The following is a 19731-nucleotide window of genomic DNA, read 5'->3' on the forward strand; positions in this document are numbered from 1 at the left end:
AAAATATGATTTTATTGAATGTAGATAATATTATTCAAGTAGATATATTAATTACCGACAATTGATACAGAAACCTCGATTCAAGAATTCGAAAGCAAGAACAGAATAATTTTCTTAATGCAAAAATTCTTTAATCATGTGTTTTTAATTAAAAAAAAAAAAATATTAAAAAATATATTGTAAGATTATAAGTATAATAATATATAAAAAAAATCCATATGTGACTAACAATTGGATTTATTACGAAATGTAGGTCAAATACTGAGAGACCGATAGCGACTGATAAAACGTACGACGACCTACATCAATGTGCTGTTGTACTGTCGTCAGGTATTCGCTCTCATAATTCTAACAGTTTAACTTGAAGTTGTTAACTCGAGAACATTGTCGAGATTGTGTGTGCAAAAGTACACACACACATATTGTGAATCTAAATGTCGTTGTTGGTGTGAGTAAGTAACTAAGTGGATTGTAGATAGTTGTATAAGGTTCGATGTGTGTGTGTTGTAGATGAAAGATACACACGCGAAAATAGCCAAGTTATGTAACGACAGTTTTACTTTTCCCGCGAGAAGCTACGATATAATGCTGAATATAATAGCGAGGGCGGTGTTATTGGACGAGATGATAATTTATGATAAGACACAGACGGTGTTGAAATATATATATATTATTTATTTGTAAGAGTTACCGTTTTTTATGTATTAGTTAGATCATTGTTACAACATATGTTTACTTTGGAGGATTAAGAGGTCCAATTACTGCAGATGACTAACTTTTATTTTGGTAATTTACGCGGATTCTGCTATTTTAAAATCGTATTTTTTGAAGATTTTAAATTAAGAGTTTCTTTACTAGATATGTTGAGAGAAAAAATTTATTTTGAAATAAATGAGCAATGTTATTATAATGAGGAGTTGTAAAAAATCTTCGCTTGAGAAATTAAAATATTTCTCTCAGTAACTTTTTTGTTGAAAAAAGTTTATTTCTTTTGGAAAAAGACAATTTTAGATGGAAAGCTTACAAATTTTTATTCAAAATTCTTTTTTGTCAGATTTAGATAAATTTTATTGGCATTTTTGATGATTTAAGCTCATTTCGATGTTACACTCATCGAGATCTTTCATTTGAGTACCCACATCAATTTTTTTATATATTTTATATATTCGATATATATGATATATATCAAATATATAAAATATATGAAAAATTCATGTGGGTACTCAAATGAAAGGTCTCGAGGAGTGTAATTTCGAGATGAGCTTATATCTTGAAAAATATCATTAGTTGACAAGATACAATGTCATTCCTTAATAATTGATATTTTTAAGGATATAAGCTCATAACTACGTTACACTCGTCGAGACCTTTCATTTGAGTACCCACATGCATTTTTTTTATATATTTCATATATTTGATATATATGATATTTGTGAAATATAGAAAATATATGAATAATTGATGTGGGTACTCAAATGAAAGGTATCGATGAGTGTAACATCGGAATGAGCTTAAATCTCAAAGAATATCATTAGTTGAAAAAATACATCATTTCTTAATTATTGACATTTTCAAAGATGCACTGATAAAAGAATTTCTTAGCATTTAAGAAGATTTCTTTGTATTTAAGAAATAATTTCTTAAACATTATTTCTTAGCATTTAAAAAATATTTCTTAGCATTTAAGAAATATTTCTTTGTATTTAAGAAATATTTCCTAAATACTAAGAAATATTTTTTAAATACTAAGAAATTATTAAAGGTGTTTTCACGACCGAATTGTATATATATATATATAGCATATATATATATATATATATATATATATATATATATATATATATATATATATATATATATACATATATAATGAAGTGTTTTCATGCCAGTCAAATAACTAGTAGATGTTGTTGTCAAGATGGATACTCTTTCTGTAGCAGCTTCGATGGAAATCCATCAAACTTGAATACTAGTAAAGTAGCTGAGTATCCAGTGCCACTACTGAAATATTTTGAATGAAGTTATGCCAAGCCAGGAATCGAACCTGGATCTCCCTGATTCCTGATCCCCGATTCCTGGCTTGGCAACCAACCCCATTTATTTTTTCGAAAGTCTATCTTTACTCTCATTCAAAATAATTTCTTTCATTTCTTTCAATTAATTAACATTTTTAGTACTCGAATGGATACTACAAGCTTACAGCTTTACTAGTATTCAAGTTTGATGGATTTCCATCGAACTTATGTACAGAGAGGATATCTCTCAACCAATAAGAGAAGATGGAAGTATCCATCTCTTGACTTGAACAACATCTACTAGTTATTTGACCTAGACGGCATGAAAAAACACTCACTAAGAAATTATGTTTAAGAAATGATTTCTTAAGTACAAAAAAATCTTTTTTAATACTAAGAAATCCTTCTATCACTGTGTAAGCTCTTAACTACGTTACACTCGTCGAGACCTTTCATTTGAGTACTCACTTGCATTTTTTTATATGAGCTTATATCTTAAAAAATATCATTAGTTGACAAAATACACTGAAATTTCTTAATTATTGACATTTTTAAAGATATAAGCTCATCCTGATGTTAAACTCATCGAGACCTTTCATTTGAGTACCCACATCAATTTTTCATATATTTTATATATATGATATTTGTGAAATATATAAAATATATGAATAATTGATGTGGGTACTTAAATGAAAGGTCTCAATGAGTGTAACATCAGAATGAGCTTATATCTTAAAAAATATCATGAGTTGAGAAGATACAATATAATTTCTTAATTATTGACATTTTTAAAGATATAAGCTCATTTTGATGTTACACTCGTCGAGACCTTTCATTTGAATACCCACATACATTTTTTATGTATTTTATATATTTGATATATATATATATAATATTTATGGAATATATAAAATATATGAAAAATTCATGTAGGTACTCAAATGAAAGGTCTCGATGAGTGTTACATCGGAATGAGCTCAAATGTTACAAAATATCATTAGTTCACAAGATACAACGTCATTTCTCAATTATTGGCATTTTTTATGATATAAGCTTCCTATCTCGATATAATATTCATCGAAACCTTTCATTCGAGTATCCACATGAATTTTTTATATACTTCACATATTTGATACATATGATATTTATGGAATATGTAAAATATATGAAAAATTGATGTGGGTACTTAAATGAAAGATCTCGAATAAATAAATAAGCAAATTTTATCTAGCGCAGAATTAAAATCTATTCATGACTATCTGAAAATTTACGTAATAAATTAATCTAAAAAATTAAAATATATCATTAAAATTTAGAAAAATTTAGAAAGTTCAAAAGTTGTATAGTTTTATAGATTTATCTTTGTAAGCAATAAAATTTTTTACACAACTGGAAAGTCCTTGACTATAACCTGGAACCGGAAATTGCTAGTCTTATGTTTCCGGTGCGCTGGAGGTTAAGTTTACTGAAATTTCAGAGCCGTGAAATTTTTATGTAACACTTGAAAACATTTCAAATAAATTATCTTTTTTAGCCAACACTCCAAGCTACCGTAACGTTCAAAGATTTCAACAAAAGTTGAATTTAATTATATGTGACCATCTTAAATTATTTTTAAATGGAATTGAATCATTTTACTAATCGTATTACATTACATTTTTGCATAATATCTTTTACGATATAATTTTTTAACTGCAAACATTAATACAGACTAAATTAATACAGAGCTAAATTTCGTTTAGCTCATCCATTTTTAGCTGATTGATTTTAGGTAAGATTTTTTTTTTTTTTTTTAAAAAAACTTTAAACTTGTTTATCTAAGAATTATTATTTTTGTCACATTTTATTCGGCATTATTAAGGAGGTTCGAGCGAATGTAATGTAAAAAATAATTTCCAACTTTGCGCTTTGAAATTAAGTATACGTATAAATAAATACGTAATTTATCTAATACCAAAATTTAAAAAAGATTCACCGTTTAGTTACTTAGATATTAAATTTTAAAAATCACATATTTTATCTCCTTATACACGGGCTCTTATGGCGGACAAACGTTTTGTCGAGACTTTAATTATTTTTTTCAATATTAACCTCCCAACTTTAACGGATAAAAAACTATACACAAGAAACTTGGATTATTGCAAAATTTAAAAACAATTTAATAATAATACATTACCGATATAATTTTTGAAATATTTAAAGTCAAATTTTATGTTTGTAACTGGTTTATCGTCAGCCATATATTCGAATAAAGATTTGACAACATCGCGTCAACAGCTAAGAAAAAACAAAAGGATAGAAATATAGTTACAGAGAGAGAAATGTTTGACTCACACACTCATCCACGTCTCAGCAATGGGTATAATCAAGCGCACTATTTCCAAATCTGTTTATTTATTCCGGCAAGTAATAAATACCAAAGTCATTTTATTACTTTACACTGATAGAAGGATTTCTTAGTGTTTTAAAAGGATTTCTTAGTGTTTAAAAAGATTTCTTTGTATTTAAGAAATCATTTTTTAAACATCATTTCTTAGTATTTAAAAAATATTTCTTAGTATTTAAAAAATATTTCTTAAATACTAAGAAATATTTCTTAAATACAAAGAAATATTTCTTAAATACTAAGAAATATTTTTTAAATGTTAAGAAACGATGTTTAAGAAATGATTTCTTAAATACAAAGAAATCTTCTTAAATGCTAAGAAATCCTTCTATCAGTGTACTTTATTAAATAAGTAAAAATTATCAATTATTAAATTGTTTAAATTATTTTAAATTAAAATAAAGAATTTTGACGAATATTGGGAAGACTAAAATTAAAAAAAAATTTAACTTTATTTTGACTCATTAGTTACGCTCGAACTTCCTTAAGCAAAGATTAAAAAATCTTCCATGAATGAGTAATTTTTTCAGTGTGTTCTTAGAAACATAGAACTGGAACACAGCAAGAACTTTCTCATAGATGTCGCTGGAAGTTAAAGTCTTTTAGGCGGGATATTTTAAAATCTACTTTAAAAAATTCCTTTTATAAAACGTCAGTTGTTATTCAGAGTAATCATTGAGTAAATAAATAAAATCTATATCGCAGTTTTAAATACAATTGAATAAATATACGACTAGTAATATAGACTTGACCTGAAAAGGAGTAATAAATTTTTTATTCTAATTTAAATAATTAAATTCCGTATGAAAAAGTCTGTCTACTACGTAATTCCTCAGAGACCAAAGATAAATTCAGTAATTTAGAATAACAGGTCTTAATTTTAAAAAATTCAAATGTCATAATTTATAATTGAATTAAAAAAGGAAAAAAAGAATTGTAATAGCAAAGATGTCGCTGGTGTCTGAGTCTGGGTAATATACCAATTGACGTTAAAATGTTGTGTAGCCTTGAGTGTTCATGTTCACTAAAGCATGCAGTCTATTTCATGCGCACTCGACCCTGCTAGGCCTTTGCTCTTCATGACAACTGTCATCACCAGTTGTACGTCTCACATTTCATTTTACTCGTTCCATTAACATTAATACTAACTTATTTCATTGTAATAAATACTCGGTTACTCTCAATTGTTATTATTATACTATTTATGTTATGTTATTAACTTGGAATCAAAATCGACGCATAAATATCTTCACGAATTAATCATAATTACACAGAAAGAAAAATTGATTGACTGGAGTACAAAATTCTTGGCTCAAGAAAATTTGTCGGGTGCCTGAAGGAAGACCGAAGTTGTGTTGGCCGAAGTAAAAATTTTTCTTGAAATTCTATTCTTGGTGGAAGTCATTTTTTCTTAATTCAGATCATAAATACTTGATACAATACATTTTTATATTTGATCAAGATTTTTAGATACTTTAGAGAAGCAGCGCCACCTACTTTACAGCTGAGAAAAAAATTTTCTCACCTTGAGAAAATTTTTCTTGAGAATATTTGATACCTATTTTATATTATTTTAGCGTGCAATTATACATATTGAATGAAAAAAAATGATGAAATATTATTTGATCTTCCCATTTGACATGTTAATCAACAAAAAAAATAATGGAAATTTACTTCTATCTTTATATTTAATTTTTTGGAGCAAGAGAGAAATTTTCTCAAGACAAGAAAATTAACTTCTATCAAGAACTAAATTTTTTGGAGCTCGAGGCTGAATTTTCTCAAAACAACAAGATTTTCTTGTCTTAAATAAATTTTCTTGGATCAAGATACGTATTTCTTAAAGCAAGAGAATTAATTTTGTTAGAATAAATGAAATTTCTTGTCGAATAAATTTTTTTTTGCTCGAGAAAATAATTAGGAAGAAAAAAATTTTCTTGGCTCAACTGAACCTTTTCGGTAAATTTTGTAGAAATCTATCTATTGCACTGTCTCTTGTGTCGGAATTCACACGGAATTTTGTCATTTTATCTCTTATGTAGTCGAGTAAGGCTCAAAATTAGCATTGGTTCAAAATTATATATATTTATGTATGTAATATAACGCGGCTTGTGGACACGATAGCGTCTACAATTCTCAACGGATTTAGATGAAACTCGGTACACATATTCTTTGGGTAATTACCTTGAACGAGTTCGAAGATGAGCAAAATCGATTAATTAGTTTAGAAATGGCGGCCATTTAAAATTTTAAAAATAGTGAAAATCACGTTTTTGGTCACTTCATTGATGTATAACTTTTGATTAAACAAAGATAGCTAATTATTGAAAAATTTATGTAATAGCTCATGAAATTACCTTTAATTTGACGTAAATAACATTGACATTTTGACCATTTTTAGTTATTTTATCGAATTTGAGTGTAATTGAACCATTTTCAGGCAATGTGTAGTACAACCGAATTATAAATGTTATTCTATCGAGAATTCTTAACAGATCCTAATGAAATTTAGTATATAGATTCCTTGGACAATTCGCCTGCATGAGCCCTAAAATGAGCGAAATTAGTCAATAAATTTAAAAATGGTAGCTCTTCAAAATTATCAAAAGTGAAAATCACGTTTTCGATGATTTCATTGATGTATAACTTTCGATTGAAAAAAGATTGCTAATTTTTGAAAAATTCATGTGAAAACTCATGAAATCATCTTCAATTTGACGTTTATAACATTGACATTTTTAGTTATTTTTTCAAAGTTAAGATTGCAATTGCACCATTTTTAGGCAATATGTAGTACAACCGACTTATATACGTTATTCTATTAAGAATTTCATTCAGTGAAATCTACCTTCCATTTCGGGTGTGGCCGAATGGCGTTTTTTTTTCTGTGCAATTTTTGTCAGAATTTTGATTCCAAATATTAATATCTTTGTTTTCCAAAAAAACTAAATTTATTTTCTCCGTTTTTATTATTTTGTTTTATAAATTTACAATTAAATATCTCAAAACAAGAGTGAAATTTCATCTAATATTTTTCTTTAACCAAGTAGATTTTTTTTTACCGCATATATAATGCGCTATGCACATTATTCATCCTCGGACGATGATGCGACAAAGAGAATAGCTGGATGAGCTGAAATAGCTTTGACTTTTATAACGGATGTGACGTCAGATCAACCAGTTAATTATCCCGTTTTGTTATTTCTCTCTCTATCTCTGTCAGATTCTCCACTTGCAACAGTGCAACAGAGCAATACTGCAACAGTGCATACAACAGTTAGTAGTGTCGTCTAAATCTTACTTTTCTTTGATCTACAGTTCCCACTCATTTCCGCCGTATCAATCGTTTGCACTACTGCCACACTGCACTTTTATCTCAACTCTCCTCATTATATGTTTACTGTCATTATCATCATTATTATCATTTTCTCGTTTTTATTCACGCTTGAAAATTTTCTCACATCATACTTCTCTCACTTTATTATCACCGTCATTATTATTATTATTATTATCATCATCATACGATTCCGTAAACTTATTTATATTTTTAAACTCATTTTTTTCGCTAATAATAACTTTTAAATCGCGTGTATTGTTCAGCGATTCGATGCGGGTGAAAAGATATATACAACTGAGCAAATAAAAGTACCCACATTTCGTTTTAAAATCCGACCCACATACGAGTTTAAAATTCATTATGTCCTAGACCTAGCCCGTATGAACATGACCTTAACTATTTTTTTTTCTTTTCATATTCTCGATAAAAACTAATTCGTGACTGTTTTTTAATCTATTTTATACAATTATATATTTTAGAAGGAATTTTTAAGCCTTTTTTTTTTCTATTACATAAATTCTATAAAATTCTATAAATTTTTACTTATAAGTAACAAAACTCATTGTAAATAGTTCTTTTACAATGAATTATCAATAAAAAAAAAGTTCAGCTTATATATACCCTGGAAAGATATTTCTAGTAGCGAGAAAGCGTAGCCACCTAGCGGTGAAACCAAGAACTAGTAATAAAAAAAATTCCACACTGAAAAAAAAGTTTTTTTATACCAGGAATACTGAGTTTTTTTTAGTCGAGTTTTCTTGTACGAAGTAAAAGTCAAGTTAAATATTTTAGATTTAAGAAAACTGGTATTTTAAATCTGAGAATACCAAGTTTTTTAACAGGACTAAAACTAAATTCTATGTTACCATAGCAACCGTGACGGTGGCGCCACTATTTTGTCATTTCCCTCCAATCTACAGTGTACGCGTGTTTTTTGTTTACCTCGTGTCTGAGTCTATTTATCTCAATATTTATTTATGTTAATTAAATAATTTATAAATATAAGTATTAATCATTATTATTACTGCCCCTTACTCCATTACTTACATGGATTCTTGGGTACAAGAGAAGTTGTCAGAGTGGAATTTATCATCTCTCCAACAAATCTTTGAAGGTAATTATTTTCTAAATATTGTTTAATTAATCGTTCAATTAATTATTGATTGTATAGTTATAATAATTATTTAATTTTTTTACAATAGCAAATCCATGATTTTATTTATAACTATCATAATTATAAATATTAAATTTATTATTTTTCATACTTATTGTGTATCGTTTAACCTCTTTTTCTCATTTTTTAATAATATTATAATTCTGTGTGAAATTAGGCGGTTGATAAAAAATTTATAATTATTGACATTTAGGTGAAAAAATAAGGATAGTTTTTTTTCTATTGTAGATGAAGAAGTGGATGAAATTGCATTTAAAAATCTCAACGAAGAAATAATTCAAAAACTAATTAAAAAAACAGGTCCTCAGATTAAATTTTTAACTAGATGGAAGAGAGAATTTGGAGTAATAATAGAACCTGTAGGATTATTTATTAATTTTTTTTTATAACAATTATTTGCGTGTTTTAAACGGAATCACAAATTTTCTTTCTTTTTATTTATTCTGTAGGTTGTGGTTGAGAATGTTGATAGACGTCAAAGCACTTCAGAAGTTGACATTGCTAATTTTGATTTGACAGGTACTCACTCGTTTTATCGACTTTTCATAATTTAGTTAATTATAAAAAGCTACTTGTTTCATTACTTTTTAATTATGCATTGTTTTTTAATTCTCGTGTATTTTTCTTTCCTTTTTTTTTTTTTTTACTATTCTAGTTGACGATGACTCAAGCTTTCCATTATCTCTTGAAATTGAGAAATCTTTCGCCATCGAATCTCAAAATTTTGATTTTAGTAAAATCGACAATGCAGATCTGAGTGTTGATCTTAGGAATCCCATCACAGATCTTGTTTCTGTGTTGAGAACTTCGGCGACTGGATTATCAATTCTAAGTCATTATAAATCGCATAGAAATTTACCGGAAGATTTTAGAAACGACTTGGTAGATTTTATAATTAGCATTGAAATATGTACATCTCCTGAATTAGTGTAAGATTTATTGTTTTTCAGCAATTTTAATTTAATTTTTTTTTTTTGTTTAGAAATCCCTCTTTATTTTATTGCAAATTTCATTTTTTTTTTCACAGACTTGAGTCGTTAATTTGTTCTTTTATTTAATATTTGTTTTAATAACACATTTAATTATTTACAGGATATCTCCAGCTCGTTTTGTGGAACTAAGCCAATTGATCGTCGATCTTTTTCCTACGGAAGTTAAGGAAACTTATTACATTCCCTATAGTTACGACAAAGCTACTAAATCAAAAATATTGCCAAAGGGAAAGTTTCACTCTAAATACAATAATGGGTATCGCGCTAATTTGTTGGCTAGTGGAGCTATTGTGAAAAAAACTGCTACGAAACGAAAACGGAATGAAATTTCTGGGTCTGTGCATTTAGGTTTCACAAGTGACTTAAAGTCAGAGTTAACAGATGAAGAGTATGCAGAGAAAGTCAAGTGGCTGAAGGAAAACATAGACTCTTGGGCTGAAGTGAAAAAGTTGTGGGCTGATACATCTAAGAAAAGGATTTCACACTTACTCGCTGATACCTCTATGAATCATTACATTGAGTCCTTTACAGTCCTCAAACACGTGACCAATGGTCCCCAATTGGTAAGATTTATACAATTGTATTTATTACTACTTTTTTATATATTTTTAATTTATTAATTTTATTACTAGATTGATATTGATTTCTTAACCATCCATCCGAAGAAAACCTTGAATTTATCTCTAAATTTCGATTTATTTGCAAAACAACTAGTTTCTTATTCAAGTAATAAAAAGAGAAAATCGGAAGTAATACAGCTTCTCTTAAAAAAAATTTCATCATTAAGCCAGAGTGAGGATTTAAATTCTACAGGTAAAAATCTATTAAACTCATATTTTATTGTTGATAATAATAATTAATTTTTTGTGTATTATTTATTTAGAGCTTAAAAAAGTTTCTATTTTGAAACTCTTGCCACTTTTACTTCCTGCACCTGGGCCTTTTCAAAGTATAACTGGTACTTTGTCACCATGGCGACCGAGTAAAGACGAAGTTCAAAAAGGATTTATACTGCACGTTAAAGATGAATTAGATTTAAGAGCTGAATTAAAAAATCGTAGAGATAATTTAAAAAACTATGGTTTAACGGAACAACCGATTGTTTCAGTTGTTGGTATGAGTAAAATAGAATCATATAACGTCCACGTTAACAACATTACTTATCAGCTTGCGTCAGTTCTTGAAGCTGTAGATATTGCTTTCAAAAGTTTTTACGCTTTTCAATTATCATACCCAAAAGAATCAGAGTATTCTTGGATGGTTCTTCAACAAAAAATTTATGGCATTAAAGGAGAGAAAGACGGACCAGTATTGCCGTGTATCCGTACTTTTATAACAGATTTGAATAACTGTAAAGTTTAGTCTTATTTATTATTAATTTAAATTATTTTTAATTGTCCTTATCTTCTCATTTGTTTTAAAGTTTTTTTAATAAAAATGCCAGTTTGTTTTTTGTGTCAGCAAAATTTTGCAATAAATATTTTAAAGCATCATTTTGATTCTGTTCATTATATTAATAACGAAGATAAAAAATATACTTGTGGTGAAAATTCTTGCAATAGATCTTACAACAACTACTGTTCATTCCAACGGCACTGGACTAAGGAGCACAATCATGTTTTGGAACTCAAAAAATTTGAAACTAGAGCTTCTTCAATTCCTGTTAATAAGTCAAAAGTGTGCCTTTCTGGATCAGCTAGTAAACAAGAAAAATTAATTAAAAATTCAACACAGAGTCTGTCGTTAAATAAAAATCAAAACATAAATACAAAACTACAAGTTTTTAAAAGTTTGCAAGAAGATATCTTAAATACTAGCCTTAAAATGTACAAAACTCCTACAGTGTCACGCAAACAAGTTCAGGAGTTTGTTACGTCATCGAAATCATTAGTTACCACTGGTCTAAACACAATCAAAGAGCAATTGATTAATATAAATTCAGAATCTTCAGGGATGGTAAATTTAAAATCTGTCACGGATCTTTTTGATTCATTTACTAATGCTTTTACTGACCTCGATACAGAACATAAACGCATAAAAATATTGAAACAAAAAAATTTGTACTTTGAGGCAGAAAAATTTTTAATCGGTCAAAAGTCTCAAGATTGTAAACGTAACTTAGACGGTACCAAAAAAAAGTCTTCTTTGGAGGCATATGGTTATCAATTTCCACTCAAAACCATGCTCAAAAAAATTTTTGAACTGCCTGAGGTATATGATACAGTTCTAACGTATGTACAGCACCTGGAAGAAGAAACATCGGTAATATCAAACTTTATGCAATCTAAACTATGGAAACGGAAGATACAGAATTTTGAATCAAAAAAAGTTTTTCCTATTATGTTATTTTGCGATGACTATGAAACAGGTAATGCACTTGGTAGCCACTCAGGATGCAACAAGTTGTGTGGATGTTACATAACATTGCCTTGTTTTCCACCACATTATCAGTCTTCATTAGAAACGATCTTCTACGCGCTTCTTTTTTACTCCAAAGACAGAGAGAAGTTTGGAAATGCTGCTGTTTTTAGACTTCTTATCGATGAATTGAATGACTTGGAAATAAATGGATTGGAGCTTGATTTACCTCACGGCAAACCCAAATTTATTTCAAATTGGGCTTAATTGTGGTGACAATTTGGGCCTTCACTCAATACTCGGTTTCGTTGAAAGCTTCAATGCTCATTATGCGTGTAGATTTTGTACAATGGACAAGGACCAACGATCAATGGCTTCTCTTGAAGACCCTGTCTACATGAGGACTAAAATTTCATACGCTAAAGATATACTTCTAAATGACGTTTCTGCAACTGGTATCAAAGAAGAAAGTGCTTTTCACCGTTTGAACGATTTTCATGTCACTGAAAACTATTCAACTGACATAATGCACGATGTCTTTGAAGGCATTTGTGTGTTTGATATGGCAGCTATGATAAAATATTATATATCAGAAAAAAAATATTTTACATTGCAGCAATTAAATCAGTTGATGAATAATCATAGTTGGGGCGAAACAGAGTCAAGTATACCTTTGCCAATAAATGAAAATGACTACAAAATGAGCATCTACGAATGTCAGCTGCTGAAATGCTTACATTTGTTCGACATTTTGGTCTATTAGTAGGGGATTTGGTGCCTGAGGATGATCCAGTTTGGAAGATTTACTCTCTCCTTCGACAAATCATTGATATAATTACTTCTCCATCAGTACAGGTTGAATGTTACTTGATGTTACGAGTTCTATTGAAAGAACATTCTTTCTTAGTTCGTCATGTACTCAAAAGGTCACTCAAACCGAAAGACCATATTTCTACTCATTTGCCAACAATTTTGAGAGAATGTGGACCTCCAATTAATTTTTGGTGCATGCGGTTTGAAGGAAAACATAGAGAATCGACAGTGCCAGCTTCTGTGAGTAACTGTAAAAAAAATGTTGCTCAAACAATTGTTACTAAACATCAATTGAAATTTGCCAGCCAACTTTATGCAATGAATATTGCTCCTATTTTTGAAGAAGGGCCTTCGTCATCTTGTAAATTGAGTGATTTGCCAATAATATTCAACGACAGCTTGAATCAACAACCGAATTTTATAAATACTACTATACACACGGTTAATTGGGTAACCAAAAATGGTAGTACTTATAAGCCGAACATGGTGCTATGTACGAATGAAAATAATAATGAACCAGTTTTTGGACTTATTAAATTTATTTTTACTAGAAATGATACGCCATTTTTTATTTATCAAAGACTTAGAACGATATTCCGAGAACATGGACATGTTTATGAAGTTACAGCTATGATGCCAGTTTGTTCTATTATGAGCTATGATAATTTATTAAATTTTAAACCACTAAGTCTTACATCAAAAGCTGATAAAAATTATATAATATTGCGTCATTGTTTTTAGAAGTAACCACCGCATTTTAATTAAAGTTTTTTATCTTTACTATTTATAATATGAATAACAATTAAAACTAATAAAGAAATAAAAAATTAAATTAAATAGAAAATATATTAAATTACTTGTTGTTATTTCAAATTTATAACTCATTTTAGTAATACATTCTTTCCTCATAATCAATTTTTATAATAGTAATATTATTAATAACTCATTAGTAAAATAATGCTATTAGCAAGAAATTGCAATTTTTTGACAACAATAAGAATTGAAAATAAGGAAAGAAAGGCTTAATATACTATTGTCCGTGTTTATTAATTTTAGTGTGATAGATTATTTATAAATAAAGAATTATATAAGTAAGTTATTTCATAATTATCTATCGTGAAGATTCGTGTCGACCAAGCGAGGTTAAGTCGGCCATATTGATTTTAGTATTTTAATATCAAGAATACCAAGTTTTTTTATATCCAGTAAACTTATTCCTATGGGTAGTAAACTTTGGTATTCTTATTTTAAGAATACTTTTTTTTTAACCTCAGGGAAAAGTTTACTAGGAGGAAAAAAACTTTTTTTTCAGTGCACGCTTATATATAATTAGTTAAGCAGATCTAAGTACCCTCCTAGTGTAAAGAATGTCTATAAAATAATAATACGTAGAAATAATTTTGTTATCTTAAAATTAATTTTTAAATTAATTAATAACATTAACATTTAATTGACTAATTTAATCGAAAGCTTATTATTTTTTCAATCAAATTCAATGAAAATAAAATTTTTTTAAAATTGTTAATTGCATTAAATTCTTAACCAAATACACGAATGGTGAAATCTCCATTTTACATGTAAAAATTACAATTTTCAAACCTAATTATTTTATTAAATATCCCGGAAACCTACTGTTTTTAAATTTTTTTATTAATTATTAGGCTACGTAGATTGAATTTACAAATTTTCAGGAAGTTTTAAAAATTTTACTACTTCGCGTGGATCTTCTCAAGACATTTCTAGTTGCGAGAAAGCATAGCCACCTAGTGGTAGAACCAAGAACTACTAATAAAAAAAGTTCGGCGCTTATATATACTCCGGTAAGATATTTCTGGTAGCGAGAAAGCGTAGCCACCTATCGGTGGAACCAAAAACTAGTAACAAAAATCCCCAATTTGACATTATTCGATAGTTTTTACATGAAAACGACTTTCAAGACAAAAATTCCTGAATTAAGACACCTTTTTTCCTAAAAAAAAATTTTTTTTTCCAAATCAAGTATTTCTTCTATCTCAAAATCTTCATTTATATGACCCAATTTTACATAACGAGTGGCGCAATATAATTCCTACCTAATTAAACTCTGGAATTCAGAGTCTAGAAGTGCAACAGATATTTAAGGATTATCCCCAGCTAATACGGTCGCTATTAATTTCCGTTCAAATCAAGAGCTTGTTATCACTAATTAATCACCAATCACCATTACATAATGTCTCGTAAATCTATAATCAAAACAAAAGAGCAATTCAGCTTAACAATTGATACTATGATTCAAGGAGATTCGAGCGAATCTAATGTAAAAAATAATTTCCAACTTTTGAGCTTTGAAATTAAGTATACGTATAAGTAAATACGTAATTTATTTAATCTCAAAATTTAAAAAAGATTCACCGTTTAGTTACTTAGATATTAAATTTTAAAAATCACATATTTTATCTCCTTATACACGGGCTCTTATGGCGGACAAACGTTTTGTCGAGACTTTAATTATTTTTTTCAATATTAACCTCCCAACTTTAACGGATAAAAAACTATACACAAGAAACTTGGATTATTGCAAAATATAAAAACAATTTAATAATAATACATTACCGATATAATTTTTGAAATATTTAAAGTCAAATTTTATGTTTGTAACTGGTTTATCGTCAGCCATTTATTCGAATAAAGATTTGACAACATCGCGTCAACAGCTGAGAAAAAACAAAAGGATAGAAATATAGTTACAGAGAGAGAAATGTTTAACTCACACACTTATCCACGTTTCTGTTATGGGTATAATCAAGCGCGCTATTGCCAAATCTGTTTATTTATTCCGGCAAGTAATAAATACCAAAGTCATTTTATTACTTTACTTTATTAGATAAGTAAAAGTCATCAATTATTAAATTGTTTAAATTATTTTGAATTAAAATAAAGAATTTTGACGAATATTGGGAAGACTAAAATTTAAAAAATTTTAAAATTATTTTGACTCATTAGTTATGACTAAATTCTTTAGCAACAATCAAATTTATGTATAAGTACCAAAAAAGACTTACCTATTTTGCCGTTAGGACTATAAGGGTCGTAGCTTCCAGAGCTCATGGGACTGACGTATCCATTATTATTAGGCTGTTGTCCAGTCTGGTTGATGGTCATATTGGGTTGTTGCTGCAACACCTGCTGTTTTTGAGGCGGAGGTGTTGGCTGTTGTTGTTGAGGTGTTTGCTGTTGCTGTTGCTGTTGCTGTTGCTGTTGTAGCGTAGGCGTGTGACAAATCTGCTGCTGAGGCGTCGTATAAACCAGGTGTCTCACAGGGATATTCTGAGGGGAATTGGGACTGCTGGGTGCTAACCAGTCATCGGGTCTGGGTCGCTTATTACTGTTGGCGATTCCCGCAAAAAGTGAACCCCCAGGACCAACGACAGAGTGTCCTGTAGCAGTCGAGGAGGCCGTCGAACCGACTGAGGTTCCCGCAGCTATGTCAGGACTTTCTGCCTTGACCATCGGAGCCACCATTGTAGGTTCTCCGGTGGTTATCAAGGTCGTGCCTTCAGAGGTGTCCATGCTCGTTGGAGGACTCATCCTGGTTGTTGGTGCTAATGCGATGTCACCAGTGCCCATTCCGTTTGTTGTGCTGTTGGTTATGATCGTATGGCTGTTTTCGTTGATGATGTTGTTGCTAGAATTGTTATTGTTGTTGTTGTTGTTGTTATTGGCGACAGAATCATGATACCGCGAGGCGGCCACGTTACTGCTCGCTAAACTGGTCACCGTAACCCTTGTACGATCAATTTTTGTGGTAACTGATGTCGAGCCAGAGCCACTAGCAGCGCCATGCATATTGACCGATACTTCGTAAATGGTATCATGTAATTTACCTAGACACATACAATTGGTGGCTTCAATTATGCGGACTTGGTGATCCGCCTCCTAGCTTAAGGGTTAGGGTAAGACTTACTTTACGCGGCTTCGGTGTGAATACTAAGGACTAGAATAGTAGAGACGCGTAAAAAACATGACGCTGGCTAGCGATAACACCTCGTATTTTTCCATTATTCGTAAGTGAGTTAGTTAATTGTGGCCAGGTTTCTGACCACTCGCAGTGATTTTTAGACGACTTGCGGAATAATGTAATCTTGTACTTTCAAGGTGTTTTTGGAGCCACGGTTGCAGATTGGGAATTGAGTCGAGAGTAGTGTTCTGAAAATAGAAAGATTAACGAAGGTTAATTTAGTGATTACAATTAGGCAGAAGATATGGGTCTAGTTTTGAAACTTTATTTTGGTTAGTTTGTTTTGACTCATAATATTTAGTAGTATTTAGTTTGAATTAGGGAAATTTACGTGAAAATAAAGAAAATTCAACGAGAATAAAAAAGTTTTTGAAGAATTCTTTGAATTTAACAACTCTAATTTTATGAAAATAAGATAAGATATTTTTAAAAGTTAATTCTGAATTAAATATAGCAGATACGAAAAGTTTATGAGATACTTTTTCTAGAAGAAATTCAATTATCCTAAATTCTACAAATTGTTACTCATAAGTTACAAAATTAATTGTAAATAAGTTCTTTTACAATGTATGATCAATAAAAAAAAGAAAAAAAAAGTTTGGCTTATATATACTCTGGTAAGATATTTTTGGTAGCGAGAAAGCGTAGCCACCTAGCGGTGGGAGCAAGAACTACAAATAAAAAAAATTCCACGCTTATGTATACCTAGTTAAGGAGATACAAGTAGCCTCCTAGTGTAAAGAATGTCTATTAAAAAATGATACGCAGAAATACTTTTGTTATCTTAAAATTAATTTTTAAATAAACTAATAACATTTTTGAGAAAATTTCCGATAAATTTACTCATTAAATAATTATTAACATTTAATTGACTAATAAAAAATCTAGCACTCTGAATTACCGGTATACACTTGACAACACAAAAAGAGTTCCCTAACCTTAAAATTTATTTATGTTTACTGTCTAACTAAAATGACTAAGATCTTCTAGCATTTAAAAAACCGCGGTTACTTATGCTTTGGGTAACTGCGCAAGCGGCGTTGCCAAGTCAAATACAAAACTTTAAAGAACGCAAGTTCCGAGTGATTTTTCATAAAAAATATAAAATATCTCCGTAATACGTTCGGAAAGCTACTTTTTTATTGTTTTAATCGAAAGCTTATTATTTTTTCAATCAAATTCAATGGAAATAAAAATTTTTTTAAATCGTTTGTTGCATTAAATTCTTAATCAAATACACGGCTGATGGAATCTCTATTTTAGATGTACACGGAAAAAAGTAAACTGTAATATTCACTCAGATTCTGTTTAATTTTTATAGTTTCAAACAGTAAAGCGGACATCGGGGTGGCAAAAATATAAATATTACAGAACTTAATGTAGAAAGTATAAAAGCAACAATTTATAATTTAATATCCAAAATAAGTGATTAGTAGCTGTCACTATAGTAAATAATGACTCTTTCATCTTAAAAAATTACAGTTTCAAACAGTAAAAATTGCCATTTCAATATATAGTCGATATTATGAGGAGAAGGGGAACTCAGATGATAGAAAAGGGGGTTCCACTCTGTGAGAATTTAACATTTGAAACAGTAAAAATTATACTTTTAAAATATACATTTTACCAGTCCAAGCAAGTCAATAATTACAGTTTGATTTTTAGCGTTGCGTTTAAAATTTACCATTTTACTTTGTAAATATTGACGTTGCTTGTATTAGAAATTTACTAACTTTATTTTATACTTTTTACATATCATTAGATCATTTTTTAGGTATAAAATGATAAATATCAAAGTCTGAATTGTTAATTATTATACTTTAATATTTTAGATATTGACATAGCGAATATTACTGTTTGAAATAGTATTTTCTTCCATGTAAAGAGTAAATTGTAACGTTTAAATGGTAAATATTATAAAATAAATAGTAAAATCACGATTTTACTGTTTAAAATGATAAATTTAGCAGTTGACCATTACTTATTATAAATCGACTGTTATTTATTACAGTTTACTTTTTTCCGTGTAAAAATTACAATTTTCAAACCTATCTATTTGATTAAATATCTCGGAAACTTACTGTTTTTTAATTTTTTTATTAATTATTAGGCTACGTAGATTGAATTTACAAATTTTCAGGAAATTTTAAAAATTTTACTACTTCGCATGGATCTCCTTAAAACTTCTAAAACTTGTTTCTTAAAGAAAACTAATTTCACAGTTTTGTTAATTGTTGCTACACAGAATGACAGAATAAAGGTATCAGAATAAAATAACAAGAAAAAACCACCTTTTTTTTTAGACAGTAAAACTAGGATTGCAAATAATTGGTTTTCTGTCGGCAGCTGTGGTTAATATTTAGTAACTTTGAAAGTCTTACGTTGGTAAACTTTTTGCTGACTGCCAAAGCGACTCAACTTGAATTCTCAATTTCACCCATTCCGATGTAATCCGTCACTGACAATTATTGCGATGTCTTTGTGATAATTATCGTTGCTTGACGGCGAGTGTCCGCAATCTTAACTGACGCAACATTTTAAATTGTCTTCTGTTCTATCTGAAACAAATAAGTAGAATTTCTATTGTTAATTAAACATTCAGTTAACGCAATAATTATTAGCTTTTCACGGTAAAAATGTTATTTAAGCATTTATAGCT

The 19731-nt window shown here is 29.1% G+C and overlaps 2 protein-coding genes across 4 annotated transcripts in view; one reads left to right on the top strand and one right to left on the bottom strand.

Annotated features, from left to right (window-relative positions):
• Nucleotides 1–19731, bottom strand: part of LOC123270306 (ecdysone receptor-like) — a 189051-nt gene that overhangs the window by 73513 nt on the left and 95807 nt on the right. For 2 of the 3 annotated variants that reach the window (XM_044736305.1, XM_044736303.1), the window contains exons 3-4: nucleotides 19454–19630; nucleotides 16117–17260 (exon numbers count right to left, since the gene is read on the bottom strand). In XM_044736305.1, coding sequence (XP_044592240.1) covers nucleotides 16117–16948 — 832 coding nt within the window. In that variant the 5' untranslated portion in view covers nucleotides 16949–17260; nucleotides 19454–19630. The remainder of the gene's footprint in view (nucleotides 1–16116; nucleotides 17261–19453; nucleotides 19631–19731) is intronic. The other variant, XM_044736304.1, reaches the window with a different exon arrangement.
• On the top strand, nucleotides 8439–12498 carry LOC123270307. The gene is made up of 7 exons (XM_044736306.1): nucleotides 8439–8852; nucleotides 9141–9271; nucleotides 9362–9431; nucleotides 9568–9841; nucleotides 10005–10467; nucleotides 10537–10717; nucleotides 10788–12498. The coding sequence occupies exons 1-7, from the start codon at nucleotides 8786–8788 to the stop codon at nucleotides 11264–11266; spliced, it is 1665 nt and encodes a 554-aa protein (XP_044592241.1). The 5' UTR covers nucleotides 8439–8785; the 3' UTR covers nucleotides 11267–12498.

Source organism: Cotesia glomerata, linkage group LG8, assembly GCF_020080835.1.
Source record: "Cotesia glomerata isolate CgM1 linkage group LG8, MPM_Cglom_v2.3, whole genome shotgun sequence".
NCBI lineage: Eukaryota > Metazoa > Arthropoda > Insecta > Hymenoptera > Braconidae > Cotesia > Cotesia glomerata.